General features: G+C 33.8%; 2 protein-coding genes across 7 annotated transcripts in view; one reads left to right on the forward strand and one right to left on the reverse strand.

The window, feature by feature from the left end:
• LOC123671336 (hepatocyte nuclear factor 4-gamma) overlaps window positions 1-4,750 on the reverse strand; it is a 72,191-nt gene extending 67,441 nt beyond the window's left edge. For 2 of the 5 annotated variants that reach the window (XM_045605104.1, XM_045605101.1), the window contains exon 1: window positions 4,497-4,749. In XM_045605104.1, coding sequence (XP_045461060.1) covers window positions 4,497-4,596 — 100 coding nt within the window. In that variant the 5' untranslated portion in view covers window positions 4,597-4,749. Of the gene's footprint in view, window positions 1-4,496 lie in introns of all 5 variants that reach the window. The other 3 variants (XM_045605105.1, XM_045605106.1, XM_045605103.1) reach the window with 2 other exon arrangements.
• LOC123671338 (proteasome subunit alpha type-5) lies at window positions 2,614-16,464 on the forward strand. Of its 2 annotated transcripts, none has more exons than XM_045605111.1 (5): window positions 2,614-2,634; window positions 8,874-9,145; window positions 9,205-9,410; window positions 9,928-10,157; window positions 16,313-16,464. In XM_045605111.1, the coding sequence occupies exons 2-5, from the start codon at window positions 8,874-8,876 to the stop codon at window positions 16,376-16,378; spliced, it is 774 nt and encodes a 257-aa protein (XP_045461067.1). In that variant the 5' UTR covers window positions 2,614-2,634; the 3' UTR covers window positions 16,379-16,464. The 2 variants fall into 2 exon arrangements, with proteins under 2 accessions (XP_045461067.1, XP_045461065.1); XM_045605109.1 differs by lacking the exon at window positions 2,614-2,634 and adding an exon at window positions 8,646-8,806.
• Window positions 16,465-19,269: the final 2,805 nt, after the last annotated feature.

Below are 19,269 nucleotides of genomic sequence, written 5' to 3' on the forward strand. Positions count from 1 at the left end.
CGAAAAAATATTTAAGCGTGTTGCGAATTTTCTGCAAACTGTAAACAGCTTAGTGAGTTTCTCTTGCTCTTTTTTTCCACAAACGATCCAAATATGTTTACCGCACAAAGATAATCTGAAATAACCAATGTTACCAATTTGGCATTTATGTAACATGTTTACACATCAAAATCTATATTCGAAAAAATAGTGATTAAGATCCTTCATTTGAGCTCCACTATTATGCAACATCTATAATCATTTCATTATGAAGTGTTAAGTTTCATAAGCCCGTTTCTTATTGGTCTTAAAGCTTCGATTTTTGCTTCCTGCCATCAACTGACATGCTTTTGAAACCTTAACCGAACTTAACAAATAAAAAAATCTAATCTAACTTCTTAGATATATTTTCTAATATGTATTCGTGAGAAATTGCTATAAATAACAAAATCCAAATGAATTTGAGTGATGCATCGAAATGAGTAAAATTCGGTTGGAAAACGAAAAATGACTAGTTAGATTTTTCTTCACTTTTTTGGCACAAGTTGGATGTTAACGGTAAATGTTGAATTTTAATTAATTTTTCTTTACATTTTTCTTATAAGGATTCGATCCAGCACTAACTGTTGCACTACAAGAATATGTGTCATTTTTAAGGAGTATTATACATTATTTTCTCTAATTCAGTGAATTTTTATTGAGATTAACGGAATACTTTCATAAATACCGTTTAGTGATTTTTGCATGGAAAATATTGGTTGGTTGACAGAACTGTTATATGTATCCCAAATTTGACAGATAATACTCGTATGTACATTTGTTGAATGAAGTCGATTTATTATTATTATTATGTAGGTGAATCCGCACAGGAGATTTCCAAGTACCAACATATATTAATGAAATATAACCAAGAAATCAGTTTGAAACTGAGATATTCCCGCATTTTTTTGTCCTTCAAGGTATGGCACAAAGAACGGATTTGCCACAGAATTAGAGAAAATATCATCTAAAACTGCGTCGTTGTATTTATTCTACCCATTAGAAAAAAAATAGGTCATAGTTATGATATCAGTATTTCAAGAGACTGAAATGTTTGATTAAGAACTTGATCCGATTTCTCAAAAATATTTTGTTAGGTAGTTTTTGAGTAATCTGAAATTATTGCATTTTCACCCTACAACATTCAGGTGAACTTCGTGCAATGTTATAATACAACATTTTTATACAAATCTGAACTTCTCCCAACGTGATTACAAACTTTATATGTCTGATCAGTAGATATTGACGAATGTGTATTGAACATTTGTTTAAATATTAAAATAAAAATTAAAAAAATCTTACCCTGTGAATTTGCATTCAAAATTAGCATATCAAATGATGGAAACTTTTACTTGGAATATCTATACCAAATTCAAGTTGAATATATTGTGAAGGGAAGGTGATACGAGAAAAAAATTGAAAAAATCAAACTTTCACATCCTGCATCTGGAAAGCAAAGCTTTTGCGGGCCCCCTGAAACGAATTTTATTCTCAAAAAGATCCGAGTTTGTACCTCTAATTTAGGAACACCCTGTATATACATGCAAATCCCAGCCCAATCGAATTTATAGTCATATAAATATTTTCCAATATTCTTCTGGAATTTTCTGTGATTCTGATTTGAGCTTGAAATTTTGTTCGTGGATTGAAATGGTTCAAATCAACATCTGTGGTTGAAATAATTGATAGTAGATTTTCTATGAAGAGAATATCGATCGAGAAATGTGATTTTCAGTTTCAAAATGAAAAAATTTGAAAATCTTCTATCAATTATTTCAACCCCAGCTGGACCACCCTGTACGTATTTCTTTCAAGAAGATCGCTTCAGCTCTTCAGCTGTCGTTATCGAATAGATCGGTCTATCATTTCATCACAATGTCTGTATTTTTCGATAATGGATAATTGGAAATCAAGTAATTCTAGCGATCCTTTTTGTAATATCGAATTTTGACCATCCTGTACCTCCTTACTGCTTTAAAATACTTCTCATAAATTTAGGTTTTTGATGAGGTTTACCTACTGGCATACTTGTGATGAAAGTTTCATCGTTAATCCAGTAACCTAACCTAACCTAATTGATGTTTGTTTATCGAGTACATACTTATACTAGACACATTTTCTACATATCCAAGATATAACGAACGCCTGAAAATATCTCAAATGATGATTAGGCAATGAATGATATTCCAAAAAGTGCAGATCTAAATACTCCGATCATCCTATTTGTTCGTGGTATCTAATTCAATTTTTCGAAAGTTTTTGATAAGCTTCTAATTCGAAAATAAAGTTTATTTTTCATTCTAGACCCAGAGATACATTTATTTATCCAAGAAAAATTCCTTTTTTTGCACTATCGCAATAACATTATTATTATATCAATTCAGCTTTATTTTTCATGATCATAATGTAGAAATGATCTCTCACTTCTCTCAGATTTGTTGTTATAGAAAAAACGAATACAATCATAATATTAAACATACGGAACGGAAGAATTATACTAACTCAATTTACACAGTTGGCCAACATGATTTATTAAGCATGTTAGATGCAGTCGTGTTAGGACACAGTTATATGCAGTAGTGGTATTCAGGTATATTGTGAAAATATAAAATAATTGTAAGTAATATCATAAGGGTATGTAATTTTAACGAACAAAAAATTGAAAAAACAAATTGCTAAGTTATATTTTAACAATTGTATTTTGCAATGTGTTTTTCCGAATTTTTTCAACAGGAAAAATTAGATGCCCCAATGGTATTTACAAGACTATTCCATCATTAATTTTTATCAAAGGTGTTGTAATTTTTGGTGACAGCAGCTGTCAAGTTTTGCCGCGGTTAAACTCGAAAAAACTGGTGGCAGTTTCTGTCATACAGTTTTTCCATCTAAAAGCCATTTGTTTTTCGAAATTGTGCGTTTGTGATTGATGTAAATTAAGATGAGGGAAATAGTCAACTGAATTGATCAAATTTCTTGGCAATACATATGTTTATATTTCTCCGATTGACAGCAAATATTAATTTTGACTCATATAAATCAGCAAAGTATTACTTTTCCTGCCTAGGCAGCAAAATTTTTTGCATTGATGACGTCGTCAACGTTTCGGATATGAGGTTATTGACATTTTTTTCAAATTGCAACCGGAATTTTTGATAGTGATTTCTATCCTTCGAAACTCATGAATAGAATTCTATGAAGTATGGATTTTATAGCTCAGAGCCAAAAAATACATAATCTCTATGTCTTCCAACCTTCTATAGTGACTTTGCTTACCCGAAAATGGTGTCGTGGGCTACGGATCTCTCGTAAGGTCGATACTGCTCAGGACATGAGCCCAACCGTGCTACCGCAAAATGTCCATGCATAACTATGGAGTTGAAAGGGGGCTGAATGTGATAGTGAATGGGGACATAACCCCATTCAAAAATTGAAAGAAATTGAAAAAATAGTATGATACAATTAAAAAAATTAACTCAAATGTAACGATTTTGCTTTTTCAAAGTGAGGTGAACCCTCCCATGACTCAACTTTAGTTACGCCACTGGTGCACCTATTCTAATAGTAATGTAGTTTATGGGAAAATATATTCATTCAGCCTTAGGTATGAAGATATTTGATTTCTTGACTTTGTTTTATTGTTTTCAGAAATTCATATAGGAAAGTCTTATTTAATGGATTCAGTCTTTGCTCTTCGCTTAAATTCATTAAAAACAAAGTTATCTCCATTAAAATATTTTAATGTGTGAGACAATTATTTCGCCACACTTTGGTTTCATCAGGCTACATTTTTTGATTGGTCAACACTCAACATTGATTGACATGAATCCAAATAGGTAGCCTGATAAAGCCACAGTGTGGTGAATCAATTGTTGCGGACAATAAAATAGTTTAGTGAAAATTACTTTGTTTTTATTTTATTTGGGAGAATATTGTATTTCCTCAATTTTCATTTTCGATTATGTTTGGTAATTAATATTGATCGAATTGCATGTGTTAAAGTGTTTAGTAGATTCTATATTCAAAATGTCTGATAAGATTATAAAGCAAACTTATAGCTAGGCAATTCACAATACACTGGTAAGTAATGTTGATAACAGATAAAAAGAAAAACATTCATAATTGCAATTTGAGAAATTCTTTGTGATATCATCCTGATATATCTACTACTGCATCAATCACACCATACTATCATCATAACTTACAATTGCAACGATGTACAAATGCAACGGTACATTAGTTTAGTAATTTAGTGTAAAGACTGTAATGAAACAATGATAATCTCATTCATGCTGAGAATATTTACCAAGGAAGGAAGCTTTTGCAAAATATGTTTTCTAGTTACAGAAAGTTGGCTTATAATTTTCAAGAAATAATACCAAAAATTGTTTTTAGGTTATCTTGAAAACTTGAAATCTTCATTATATTCAAGTTTATTTAATGAAACAGCTGAATATGTGAGGTTAGAACATTGAACCTACCAGTCACAGTTGTAGTGTTGATTGTAGCTATATTCTGTACAATAACTGAAGGTTGATGACTGTTGGAGGTTAGAACAACCTGTTGCTCTTCTGTTTTCATGGTGCAGGTCCTTGAGGTGAAGACAAAGGTCGACACGATTTTAGCGCACACACTAGTTTCGAACCACTTTTGTTGGGCTAAAAATTTCACTATCAGTTCAAGTATTGCCGCAACCCAAGCTATCAACGATAGTCTCGGTGATATTGGACTAGCTGTCTCATTCTAATTTGTATAATGAATGTGTGATCACGTGGTAGAAAGGAATAGATGTATTATTACTCGATTCATCTTTAATTGACTAAACACTAGTTTGATTAAGTATTGTCGATATGTAAAAAGATCAATAGATGTGACATGGTTCATCTTCTCAATCATGATTGCATATATGGAAATATTGGCAATGAACACATTCAATATAAATTGACTACTCCTGAGGGATATAAATGAATTGCAAAATTCATAAAATCCCAATAGAGTTCATATAATATATAAGTTTCAGTATATTAAAAAATGAGTTATTTTCATTGGAAAGATAAGTCATGTCATAGTCATATAAGGTAGGTAAACATTCCTGAAGTCGAAGAATGAATGATATAGGCAACTTATGAATCAGGTGAGGGTGAGAAGCGCCAAATGTATGAAGACTAGGAGCAGAGTCAGCTACCAGTGGCGGAACCAGGAGGGGGGTTAATTCCCCCGCGCCTAGCCGAAATATGAAGAGTTTCAGAGTTTCATCAGCTTTCAACCTAGGGTGGATGCTTTCAGTATAGCTGAATTCTTAACAAATATGAACGAATACTAGTGATTTAAATGTGAAGTAAATGCATTTGCTTTATTTTTTTTCAAACTGATCACTGTAAGGTATTCTGACTAATTTTTTTAATGACATTAGTTTTGTTATGTTATGTTGACTTATTTCATTTATGTAATAGGTATGTTATTTTTATCATATATGTACCTTTCTGGAAAATTCGAAAATACAGTGACGAAATGATGTAATGATGTGACAAAATGATAGAGCAATATATTCGGAGAACGAACGTTCATTCAATAAGATAAGACATCGCATTTTGCTATTTCATTGAAAATAACGTCAATTCAATACTTAATCTTTTTTATTCAGGCAGTTGATATTATATTGGACCTAGAGTATCCTAATAATCATTTTAAACTTCGAAAAAATTCATTTTCAACTTTTTAAGATACGAAATGGATTAAATGTCGTAAACAGTATACACTGAAACTTTTTCTTTAATTACTTGTATTTCTAAAATAAGTTAGTACAATGAAATAACTTGCATATATGCAAATTTTGCTTTAAAGTATTCTGAATAATGTGGATCATTTTCGCTGAGCTTGCACAAAGGAGAAATTCCCGGGATTTCTATATCTCTCGTTTTACTAAGTCCAATCTTGATGAAAATTGGTACGGGTATTCTATTCGGGTAGTAAGTGATACCTTGAGGGCGCATGTGCAAATGTGTACTTAATTACTGGGATCTCAATATTTTGTGTTCTGATGGTCCGATTTTGATGAAATTTGGCATTGTTCGATATTAATTTAAATTTTTGAATAAACGAAGGATGCGTAAATTAGAACTTCGCGGGAGATAACACTGTGGAGTGCGTTCCGCGGCATTCTTGAGCGTGCGCACCCAGCTCGAAGGATTCTAGAGATGCAAATAAGTTGCGAAATACACTGAATAATAGTCAGCCTTCAGGTCATGAATTATCTCAGTTTTAACTGTAATCGACTCTGAAGAAGTTGTTATTATGACGAAAAATACAATTTCCTTGCTAAAAATCATATCATATCACATCAAGATGCTAATAAAACATATTTCAACCTGATCTTCAATAAAGCTCAGTTGAAAGTTAAAATAAAAAAATGTTCGTTTTATATTTTTTTTTCATACTTCCCAAGTTTTGAAACCAACACCAAAGTGGATAGAATTATTCCATGACAAAAAAACGAGACAAATATTGACATTTGCAAGCTTCAGAAGTCCTAGTACTATATTATTTTAGAGTAGCCATTCATATTTCATTAATTGATCATTTAACCCACCAGTTAGACGTTTGATACGAAACATTTTCGAACCATAAACAAATTTTCAAAGGCTGTATGTATCTGCTGACAGGAGAAAAGTGTTTGACGCACATTTAGATTGGTATTTATTTGATGTAGGTACCCAGAGTTAATTCGAAAATTGAAATTGAATTGTGGTACAGTTATCTGAGTACCTATCCCGATATCAAAAATAATCGATAAGCTTTGGCTCATCTGGAATTATATAATCAACAATCTTATCCTAATTTGTATAAGCTATAGTTAATATTTTTTATCAGGTGTGTGAATAAGTCTTTCCCGTTTTTTTGTAAGAGATGGCGCCACCAATACTGTGTGAGTATTTAATGGTTACAAATGTCATAATCGAAGCTTATTCATCTGTTAACAATTCCACACTAACACATTAGTTGAAATTTTTTCGCATCATAAATTTTTGAAATCGTGAAAATGTCGAAATTTGAGCCGAGTCGACGTCATTTGCGGGAAGTTTCACTTTATTGGTTTAATTTGAAGAAATCTGCTGCCGAGGCGCATCGGTTGCTTCAGGAAGCTTATGGAGAAGGTTGTGTCGATGATTCAAGTGTTCGCGGATGGTTTCGACGCTTCAAAAGTGGTGATTTCGACGTGGAAGACAAGGAGCGTTCCGGGCGGCCGCAAATCTTTGAAGATCAAGAATTGGCGACTTTGCTTGATGAAGATTTGTGTCAAACGCAAGAAGAACTTGCTGAAGCATTGGGAGTTGACCGAACAACCATTTCCAAGCGTTTGAAAGCCATGGGAATGATCCAAAAGCAAGGAAATTGGGTGCCGTACGAACTGAAGCTGAGAGACGTCGAACGGCGTTTTTTCACTTGCGAACAGCTGCTTCAGCGACATAAATGAAAGGGTTTTCTGCATCGTATCGTGACTGGCGATGAAAAGTGGATCCGTTACGATAATCAGAAGCGAAGAAAATCATGGGGACTACCCGGCCATGCATCATCATCGACGGCCAAGCCAAATATTCATGGCGCCAAGCTCATGCTCTGTATATGGTGGGACCAGCTAGGTGTGGTTTACTATGAGCTTCTGAAACCGAATGAAAGGATCACAGGCGAGGTCTATCGACGACAATTGATGCGTTTGAGCCGCGCACTGCGAGAAAAACGGCCACAATACTCCGACAGGCACGACAAAGTTATTTTGCAACATGACAATGCTCGCCCACATGTTGCACAGCCGGTGAAAACATACTTAGAAACGCTCAAATGGGAAGTCCTACCCCACCCGCCGTATAGTCCAGACATTGCTCCGTCTGATTACCATCTCTTCAGATCGATGACGCATGGCCTGGCTGACCAGCACTTCCATTCCTACGAGGAAGCCAAAAAATGGGTGGATGACTGGATAGAGGCCAAGCCGGTCGAATTTTTTCGCAACGGGATTCATATGTTGCCAGAAAGATGGGGAAAAGTTGTAGCTAGCGATGGCCAATACTTTCAATAATTCATTTGTAACCATTTTTTCACAATAAAGGCTCAAAATTTGAAAAAAAACGGGAAAGACTTATTCACACACCTTATATAATACCAGTTTCCATAACCACGCTAAGGAATTCATTCTCAATTTTGAAAAGATCATCTCTGAAATTCAAAACAGGCTCAACGGCGTTGTAATGATGTCTATTCGTAAGGAGTTGGCTATTTCCGAGGATGAAATTATTTATGAACTTTTTAAAAGTACTAGGCGACTAGGTTTACTTAGATGAAAGCATACATTGATTTCCAATAAAAGTCCTTTGCAATTTTTTCATCCTTCTAAGGGTACGCCACTGACAAGAAATAATGAATTTAATTCTGGCTTGAGGATTTCTGATTTTGGGTGTATTTGTGTAATAATAGTAATTCTATTTAACATATTATAATCCAAAGTGATAACCGAAATGTAATGAATGAAAGCTCAAGCTTTGTTCTGTCCCTGAACATTTCTAAAATAATATGACATCTTTTAAAGAAAAAGAAAACAGTTCAATGTCATGCGTTGCGCATCGATATCATACTGTCAAATGACAAATATCAAACTGATTTTGCATCAAACAGCAACTCATTCTACCGACTTTGGCTTGCAGTTCTTATAAGAAATATTATTCAAACTCGAAGAAAGATCCAGTTGTGGTCACTTACATTGAACTGAAAAGAATTTCACTATAACTTTCATAAGGTACAGATTTTTATTTTGATAATGCACTGTCATGTTCCAAAATAACCTGTGTACCTCAAATTTTTAGATGTTTCTAACAAGAAGCGAATATGATAGGGGTGTTAATACTTTTTCACCCGAAGGCAGACTTTTTCAAGTAGAATATGCTATTGAAGCTATCAAATTAGGATCAACTGCTATTGGAATATGCACAAGCGAAGGAGTATGTTTAGCAGTAGAGAAAAGGATAACTTCACCTTTAATGGAGCCCACAACAATTGAAAAAATTGTTGAAGTCGATAAACATATCGGCTGTGCTGTATCTGGTCTCATGGCTGACTCCAGAACAATGATAGATAGGTATGCAAAAAAAAAATGAAAGACGAAACCATTTGAGATCGAGTGATCATTATTTTTAGGGCTCGTGTCGAATGTCAAAATCACTGGTTTGTTTATAATGAAAATATGAGCATTGAATCTTGTGCTCAAGCTGTATCAAACTTAGCTATTCAATTTGGTGATTCGGATGATGATGGTGCTGCTATGTCGAGACCATTTGGTGTTGCTATTTTATTTGCAGGCATTGATGAAAAAGGACCTCAACTGTATCATATGGATCCTTCAGGTGATTAAGTGGTTTTTTTCTTGGTGTATAGAGATTGCTCTCGATCTATAGCAATACTCATTAGTATTATCATATCAGAGTTAAGAGTTGATTTCTAGTGATGATAGATTTTTGAGTGGTCGTTCCATGAAGAGATAGTTCTTTTTCCCTTTCCTTACAATGTCTGTAAAATTATTCAGTCACAACCATTCCAAATGTGTTGAGATTCTGCATGTATAAAATAACAATTTTAATCAAGCTTTATCCAAAATTTTGTGTTGATTGCATGGTCCGAACCTTTAAAAAGTCAAGAATATCAGAAAAGAAGGCCTGAAATTTTCATAAAAATAGATCTGACTAGGTTGAAATTTAGTTTGCACAAGTCTAATAATCACACGAATGAAGAAGCAATCTAAAACACTTAACCACAAATCAATTGCTTTTCTTGATTTTTTTTAAAGATTTCAATTGTTTTCAGATAGCTCATTCACTTATGTGTTTTAAAAATTAAAATCAATTAAAAATGTATTTTTTTCAGGTACCTTTGTGCAGTTTGATGCCAAAGCTATAGGTTCTGGCTCTGAAGGCGCACAACAAAGTCTTCAAGAGGTTTACCATAAAAGTATGACTTTACAAGAAGCTTGTACGGCTGCATTAAATATTTTGAAACAAGTTATGGAAGAAAAACTCAATTCTTCAAATGTTGAACTTATGACAATGACTCCTGAGAAAAAATTCTGTATGTTGAATAAGGAACAAGTTGAGGAGGTAATTTCTAAATTATCTTAATCTAATTTAATGACAAATGAATTTGTCCTGAATGGTAATTAAGAATCGAATTGTTTATCAGATTCTAGGTATATAAAATAAAAGATACAATTTTTCATGAATCTGGCTATCATATTGCCCTACCTTACTAATTTCATTCTAAAATCAAAAAAGTCTCACTTATGTTTTACATTATGATTTTTCTCAAAATTTTTTTTCCCAAGTATTATAATCCCATTTTCTAAACAAATTGATCAAACTTAGTTGCCACATTGATCATGTATGGTAAAACCCGGATAGTTGCCTCAGTGGTATACATGCCTCCATTTTTAATACAAGTTACACAATATTATATTTAGAAGTCCCCTTAATACAGGCCTCAATGCCAATGGAGTAGGTTAATTCAATCTTCTAATATGAAACCTTACCAAGTTGTGAGATTATACTGGTCTGTAACGTCTGAAATATTTTCATTGCTAATTACGGTTTCACTCCACTTTTTGCATGAATCAAATTACACTATTCGTCAGTTTTTGGTATGGAACAGTTTTTATTTATTTCGCATATGAAAATGTATCCATATTAAAACGGAAAGACGCCCTATGGACTTTTGTGGGTTGCTATAGGGCCAACTATGTGCAACCATAGATTGTTCAAAGAGCAAAGACAGATTTTTATTTTTATGTTTTTTCCAACTTTCTAGGACAGTAATTGACATTTAAAATGAAGATTTATACTTAAATGTTTCCTAAGTTCCATTTTTTTCCATTAAAAGAGCATACTAAGAGTGATGTCATGCTACATAAGCAAGGCAAATAATTGTGTAGTACTTGTGTTTGAATAATTGCACGATAAGCAGAAAGAAATCAATGAAAGATCTAAAACTCATGGAAAATGCTCTCTAACATAAAGAAGACCCTAGATTAGCAGAAATATTAAACTAATATACTCTATGAAATTGTTAGAAAAGATAATAATGATAAAAAATAAAAAAGTCAAAATAATATTAGGAGGGAAAAGACAAATATGTATTTGGAAACACCAATAAAACAAGATTGTAGCATGAAAAGTATTATAAAAAAATAGTGCTACTGCATAAGAGCACAACCAAAAATGTGGTTACATGAAGCATCTCAGTGAATAGTACAGACTGATTACAGATTATACTGATTATAGATATAAATTTGTTTCAATCTAAATTGATAGTCATCTTTCTATCAGCAGGAGGCAACGATAACTTCAAGCATTTTCAATCTGCTATGGAGTCACTTTTTTTCAAAGATCTGATGAAACAGTAAACTCGAAACAAAAAATAATTATGTTTATGAAAGTAGGCTACTATGAAAGATCAAAGACTCATTTTTTGATATACATGTTGAATAATTGTGAGAATATAAATTTTTTAAATGATAGTACATTTTGGGTGAGGCGACTATATGGATTTTACCCTACTCACTATATCATTCATTTTATATTATTAAAGTTCAACATAATATTCTTCACATCAAGCAGTTGTTGGAAGTGAAAACATTCTTATACATCTTCGGAATTATCTATAGGATATTTTACTAACTTTTCCTTTCCTTTTCCTTCACATTTAAAATGAGCACTTTTAAAATGCTCCATTTTGAAGTTGCATGTTTGGAAATATTTCTTTTATTTGTTTTTTATTATTAGCGTATATTTTGCTTTGCAAAACTACAGTTGCAAAGGTTTTTGCCCTTACAAAATATCAGTTTGCAAATGTTGAAAAATATCAGCAACAAGTATGAATTGAACCTAACATACATGAACTCTAAGCTTCCAAATGGTTTTTGGGGAGTTTAAAGACAAGAAATCAAAGAATCAAGTTTTGTAAAACTATTGATGAGATATTTTTTCTTCCAAGTTTGTTGAAAGATGTGTATGTGTTGAATTGGCGGATGCGCCGACTTGGTACTATTTGGTATATTTTCTGTAATGAACCCTGGGAGTTTTCTCAGAGAAACATTTTTGCAACTGATGTTGAATGTGTAGAATCCAAAAATCGAAGGAATTAATCCACAAGAATTGAAAAAGTCAATTTTTTAACTATTTACGAGATTTTTCTGTCTTACATTTTCTTCTCAATAGAGATTGGATTGAAGATTTGAAACTTGGATTGATGGAGATTAAATAGAATTGTATCTAGGAGGTTTCAAAGTTGACAATCATTTATTGTTTAGTACCTCTTAATTTTGATCGGTTTCACAATTTCTTATTTGATGGAAATACTTGCAAGATTCACGACGCCCTCGAACATTTTTGATCTGTCTTATGACTCAGGACACTGAGTCATACCACAAAATTTGTTTTCATAATCCAAGAATTCATTTATTGTATTCAGAGAAATTCTTGTTTAATGGATACAAAATTGAATCCTCTGAAATATTTACAATTTACCTTTTAGTCCACGACGGCCAGACCTTTGTCATTTTATAAAAGCTGAAAGTTTTTCTGTGCATGTCCCCTACACAGGTAAAGACACAGTAGAGAAACCTGTTTCTATAAACGGAAATGAGCTTCATCTTTGCACGAGCTGAATTTTATAGAAACATGAGTCAATATCCCGAAGTAAAATTTTTCACGTATTCGATGGACAAAGACCAACAAGTTGAGAACAGCGACGTATCGACATGTCGGCATCTTCAAAAATTCGCATTACGACATCAATATTCGCTTCGGTACACACATTTTTTGTATTGTTGATGGTTTTGAATCTAGTAGAGTAAAAGTATTGGAAGAATGATAAACTGCACGAATTGCTTGCTCACTAGGCCAATTATATTGACGGTAAAATGGACGAAGTGCTCAATGAACATAGCGAACAGATTGATTTTTTCAAAGTAAATTTCCACAATTTGGGAGCGTCATTCCAGCGTTCAACTATTCATTATGAATTGACAAACCTTACTGAACAGAAGTTCAACACCGTTTGACATTCTCTACTGTAAAACCGAGACCATAGATAACGAGTATCAAAACTTTTCATGCAGCTTAAAAATACCCGTTTCTTGTGATAAGCGGCTTAAGAGGGAATACCACCACGTGACATACTCAGTTCAAAACAAAATTATAGATTTTTCCTCTTATACCACCAATTTTTATGGGATTTTCACATAATTCATTTAAACAATAATTTACATTGTAAAATGATGACATTTTTAATTTGCGAATGAAACGAAATTGCTTTTCGTTTTCTCAAAATTGATGATATGTTCAAGTTACAATGCACTGATAAATTTTTAAAATTTTTGTGAAAAAAAACCTATAAAAAAATGATTACAAAAGAGGAAAGACTATAATTTTGTGGAACAAATTATCGAACGTCGTACAGTGTTGCCTTCTACTTATATGCTTCATGAAGAGAAATAAAATAAAGTGAATGAACAACTTCGTACACCGTACAAAATTTGGTCCTCGCAGAAGCTCTAGAGGGGAAATGAATGAAATTGACTTATACGCGGACAGCCAAGTTAGGGATTCATCAAGCCAAGTAGCTTGATATTTTAACTAACTACTCGACTTGAAAATCAAGCTCGTGAAAAATTACATACTTGAGCTTGACTTGACTTGTTTTAGATATTTATTGCTTGACTTTATATCAAGCTACTTTATATTACTTGAGCTTGATATGCACGCGTCGCACGGCATATATTTCTGCAATCTCGTGCGCGCTTAGGGGATTCCTCGAGCGCTGAGAGACTGCAGCATTCGCCAGTGTGATTTTATTAGTAGTTTTCTCACATTTATATTAAATCTATTGGTAGATTTTGGTAGTTTCAGAAATATCTCTCCAAAATAGGCCGAAATGACCAAGAATTTTTGCGTAGCATCTTCAGCTCCTGTTGAAAGACAATTTTTCAGAACTGCTCTTACAGTTACAAAAACACTTGCAATAGGTTAGGCGACAAATCTATGAGATGCCTCATGTGTCTTAGATCCTGGATGAAAAATTATTAAATCAAACGAAGCCTAGAGGTTTCTCAATATTAAGAAATTCAATTTTTTTATTATTTTTTATTTTGTTATCATTCATAGTAATTTGATTTATGTTTCTATTTCAAAAAAGTTGATATTTTCGGTTCTTTGATACAATAAGTTTAATGAATAAAAGTGTTTTTTGCAAGGTTCCTTCTCATTTCATCATTTTTTTATTGATTTGATAATACAAAAAAGTGCTAAAATTCAAGTAGCTTGATATGATTCAAGTACTTGATAAATGAATACTCCACTTGACTTGAGATTGAAAAACAACTACTTGACTTGAAATCAAGTCAAGCTCATGCCAAGTAGCTTGAAAATCAAGCCAAGCGTGTATCCCTGATCCAAGTGGTGGTAATTCTTTTTAAAGCTTCTTTCCAATCAAATCACTAAATTTGAACTTGCTTTCGGGACACCTTGTACTTAGTTCCGATATCAGCCGCTACGTATATTTCTAATAGCAGCGGAGATAGTAATTTAGTTAACTATCATTTCCCACAATTTTTTCGATTAACTCCAGCTTATACGCCTGCGGTGCATGGGAAAGCATGTAATGAAATCGTCGACAATTGACGTTTTACACATCTGTTTCCTGCGGAGTCCTAGACCAAAGTACCCCCATAGCGCAACACTCCTGTAAAAATGCAACCTCTGCGAATTATAAATTGATCTGAATTATTCCGTTCTATCCTCCTGATTTCGTTTGCTGGGCACACGCGTAAACACACGATGGTGTTAGGCGAACAGGTGCCACGATTTGAAAATAGAAGACCGGATGAATTATTCATAATGCATACCTACATTGTGCATTAGCAGATTCATTTTTACGGGATTTTGCACATGGCAGATTGTTAAAGATGGCATTTTCCATGAGAGGATTATCATTCTGTATATTATTATTCCGTTTACGTTTGGATTTGATTCCACTTCGTTATGAAGAAGAAAATACTGGAATTTTCACTTGAAGGTGTATTACTTTCACATAGTTTTCAGGTCCTGAAGGAAATTAATATCTTTCGGCGCTATTCATTTCCATTTTATTACCAAGTTATAGTTTTGAAATGTCCAAATTTATTTATGAGACACATACATTGACACTGACGACACGGTTACTGCTAGCCTATAGTCATCCTTTTACCTATACTAAGTAAAATAGAAAAGAAAACACCCAGTAATATTGAAAGTACATCTCTCTTTGGGTTAGGACAACAATTAATCGAAATTTCAGAAAACATGTGAACAATTATATGTATTATGAGATTATCGATATTTTCTCTTGAGGTATTTCAGAACAGGCTACTGCTAGAATCTGTGGAGGATAGAGTAAATGTCCCATAATGTCCAAGACGTATTCAATGTTTGAATGATCAAATGAACCAACGTAATTTAGGCTATATATGCTCGCATATTATCTGATGATAAAATGATAAATGGGTCGAAGAGCGTCCGTATATTAGGTATATTATATATGGTGGCGTATTATCATGTAGGTTGAGAGGGTTGATGAGCGTCTGTATATTAGGTATATTATATATGGTCGCGTATTATCTTGTAGGATGAGTGGGTAGATGAGCGTCCGTATATTAGGTATAACATATATGGTCGCGTATTATCTTGTAGGATGAGTGGGTTGATGAGCGTCCGTATAATAGGCATAATATGTGGTTCCACCACCTCCTGGATTTAACGCACGACGACCAGTTTGCCTTTGATGAAATCTAAAAGTGACCTGCTTCCATAAGAAATAACCCTCTCACCATGTCTCAAAGTGTGGTCCACATATAAAATTGAGTATCTCGCATCCACCACGTAGCCTTATTAAAATTGTAAAGCCATCATGCATGCCAAAACAAAATTTATAGATTCATTACTAAAGACAAGGTATTTGATTGATTCAAGGTCTCAGTTCAGAAATGCAAGAATGAAAAGGTGACGGGGTTAAAGATGACGTCCTCAATTTTCTATGGAATTTTGAATGCTAGCTGAATCAATATGAAAATAATTAAATCATTATTATTTGAATAATTTGCTGTATTCCTTTACTAGATCGCACACCGTCAAAAATTCGACATTATTTTTCGATTTATATGGAGTTTTTTTTCTTTTCGAGTTGTCTCAATGAAACATTTTATTGATATTGTTTTTTGTTACAGATTCTCCAAATGGGCGAGTCCGGCGATAAAGTGTTCAGTGGAGCTCCACCCATGATGAAAGTTTGATTTTATTTTTTTATGTTTTGATACGAAAGTTCTTAGAAAATAATATGTTCCTTTTTCGACCAGAATAAAGTTTTTGTTCGATTTCATTTGGTATTTTATTCGAACGTGATTTGCAAAAAAAAGTGTGAAATAAGTAGTAGTAAGTTTAGTCTATTTGCCCTATGGAAGTGCTAGTTATATATATTTTCAAACTTCCCATCGCAGGTTTGGCAACAGAAAGTTCAATAAATTTGAATGACAGTTGATGATACACAATTTATGATTATTGAATTCGAAATTTTATCATACCATTCATAACTATAATAGTTGTTTGTATTGAATCCTGTATTTATAGGCGCATAAAATTCAAATTAGTAGGTACACGAATTAGATATACAGGGTGTTACCAATTATGTGCGAAATTTTTTTAGGGATTAAATTTTGCCAAAAATTGAAGGGGGTCTTTTTGCAAGCAAAAGATCTCAGCTCGTTTTCTAAAAAGACAGGAACAAATGGTAATCAATTGGTCCAGGTCTGGACTATAAGGTGGATGCTTAAGAACCTCCCAATCAAGCTCTCGAGGCTTCTGGAGAGTCACTATCGATGTGTGGGCCTGGCGTTGTCCTGATGGAACACAATTCCTCTCCTATTGGCCAAAACTGGCTGCTTCTGGGCGATTGTTTCCTTCAAACTATTCAATTATTGACAGTACAGTTCCGAGTAAACAGTTGTGACGTTGGGGTGCAGGTTATTGTAGATAATTCCCTGCCAATCCCACCAAACACAGCAAAATCATCCTGACCGTCAATCCTAGCTTGACCACAGTTTGCGCGGCTCACCGCGTTTCGACCACGACCGTTTTCGCTTGACGTTGTTGTAACTGATCCACTTTTCATCACAAGTCACCAACCGCTTCAAAAATGAGTTGATTTTGTTGCGATTCAGCAGCGATTCGCAGATAGAAATTCGGTCCATGAGGTTTTTTGCGTTAACTCGTGTTGTACCTATACATTGAGCTTCTTCTTGATACCTGCCCTAATGTGAAAGAATCCAAACGGTTTTTTGTGCAATCTTTAGCTCTTTCGCCATTATCGAAGAAAAACTGTAAAATATAGCGAATCTTCTCTTTGCTAGCTAGTATCTATCTTGAAGCGTGCTCAAACAAAACTGAGTCAACTAATCACAAAACTGTCAGAAAAGTTTTTGTAGTACTTAATTTCATTTTTCTAACGCCCATCAAGTGGAATTCGATCAGTCTTATACAACGCGAGATACAGATAACTGATCTTATGATATATAACACAGACGGATAATCTATTGGAAAAATAATGGATTTTCTTTTACTACACTTTTGGAGGGTTTCATAAAACTTTTATCGTAGTGATTTGCTCGATCAAATCCTTTCTGTCCTTACTTTCAGTACATTTTTGACACTTTCACAGATTTCAAACTACAATCAACGAGTTGATCGACCAATCACAGTTTTTATGAAACCCGTTACTAATATTATTATCACCAGAGAGTAAATAATCGGTTTGTTGTTTGTTTGTGAATGATCGTATTGCAGCAGAACGGATCGAATCGAAATTGAAGACGGATTCTTCATCAGTGAGTCGATCCTTATCTTTTGAGACCATTCCCGGTTGAAAATTCGATAATTACAGATACTTTGACAAAATTATACAGCGTGTTCGCAAAACGAACGCCCAAAAATTGTTGTGAATCTACTAAGATTGACACATCCTGTATAGATAGGTACACATTTCCCAATTTGCATTAAATTTAATATTTTCATCAGAAATATTCGTCTGGTATGCTATTCACCGACCCTGGCAATCCCCCCTCTACTCAACAGTGTCTTATCACAGCATCGCGTAAATTGAAATTCATTCATTCCGATCGCCCAAATGCACAAACCCCGAAATTCGTATCAGTCAACCCCAAGTTTCAGTTGGACGATTGGGGCGTGTGACAGGACGATTTTTGATTCATTGGACTGGTGCATGGTTTCGTTGATTTCCATTTTTAACCATTAATTGAAAGCGTCCGCTTTTATTTTTGAATCCGCTCGGATGTTAAACACTCTTTGTTTGCGTTTCGTCCTTTGTGTCCTGTATGTGGGGCTCGATCCCTTAGAATTGGTTATTTATAGCCGCTAAACCTCATTCCGGCACTGACATATCATGGACGTGACTACCCTTATCTGTAATCGGCTAAAATTTTGTTTAGAGTATTTCGATATTAGGTAATTTGGCATAGTTTATTTTGAAAAAGAAATAGATTGTTTTTCGGTTGTTAAAGATTTGATTAATCCTCACAATTACCTACGTTTTGGGTAGAATCTGTAGTTGAAGAAGAAATGCGCTGTTCACTGTTCAAAGTTTTATCGTCGTACTTTTAAAGAATGCAGGACTTTTTTCAATGAAATCAAAGGTTCTTTGATGAATATGTATATTCTTTTGAGATAGAGCAATACAAAAAATTATCTACTTCAAACAACAAAGCATGTGTAGATGTAATCTCAGTATTAGCAGAGGAAATGTAAACGGCGCATCATACATTTCAACGTATGATACAAGAGCTCCAAACTCCAACGCAAAATCTTCTCCATCCTTCCTCTTCATCAACGGTTGACGACTTTATAATTAAACCTGAAATAAGAAAGAAAAGAACCCGAAAGGAGTAATAGATGTTAGTTTTCCTTATATTGATTTGAAGTAAGTGATCCATTCTAAAAAACAATCTGCACTTGAATGGATAGCTTGGAAACCACAAGTCTTCACCAAGTGGTCAATGGTTTCTTCAAAACCGTACTCACATAGTGGGATCTCAATAGAATGCCATTTGAAGAACATTAAAGCGCCCCGGCAAAATAAAATTTGGCGTTTAATAAGTCCGATCGGGTTCCACTA

This window comes from Harmonia axyridis, chromosome 1 (assembly GCF_914767665.1).
Source record: "Harmonia axyridis chromosome 1, icHarAxyr1.1, whole genome shotgun sequence".
Classification (NCBI taxonomy): Eukaryota; Metazoa; Arthropoda; class Insecta; order Coleoptera; family Coccinellidae; genus Harmonia; species Harmonia axyridis.

Coding starts and splice junctions, on each gene's coding strand:
- LOC123671338 (XM_045605111.1), top strand. CDS start 8,874: ATGTTTCTAACAAGAAGCGAATATGATAGGGGTGTTAATACTTTTTCA. Junction 9,146..9,204: donor TCCAGAACAATGATAGATAG/GTATGCAAAAAA, acceptor CATTATTTTTAG/GGCTCGTGTCGAATGTCAAA. Junction 9,411..9,927: donor GTATCATATGGATCCTTCAG/GTGATTAAGTGG, acceptor TATTTTTTTCAG/GTACCTTTGTGCAGTTTGAT.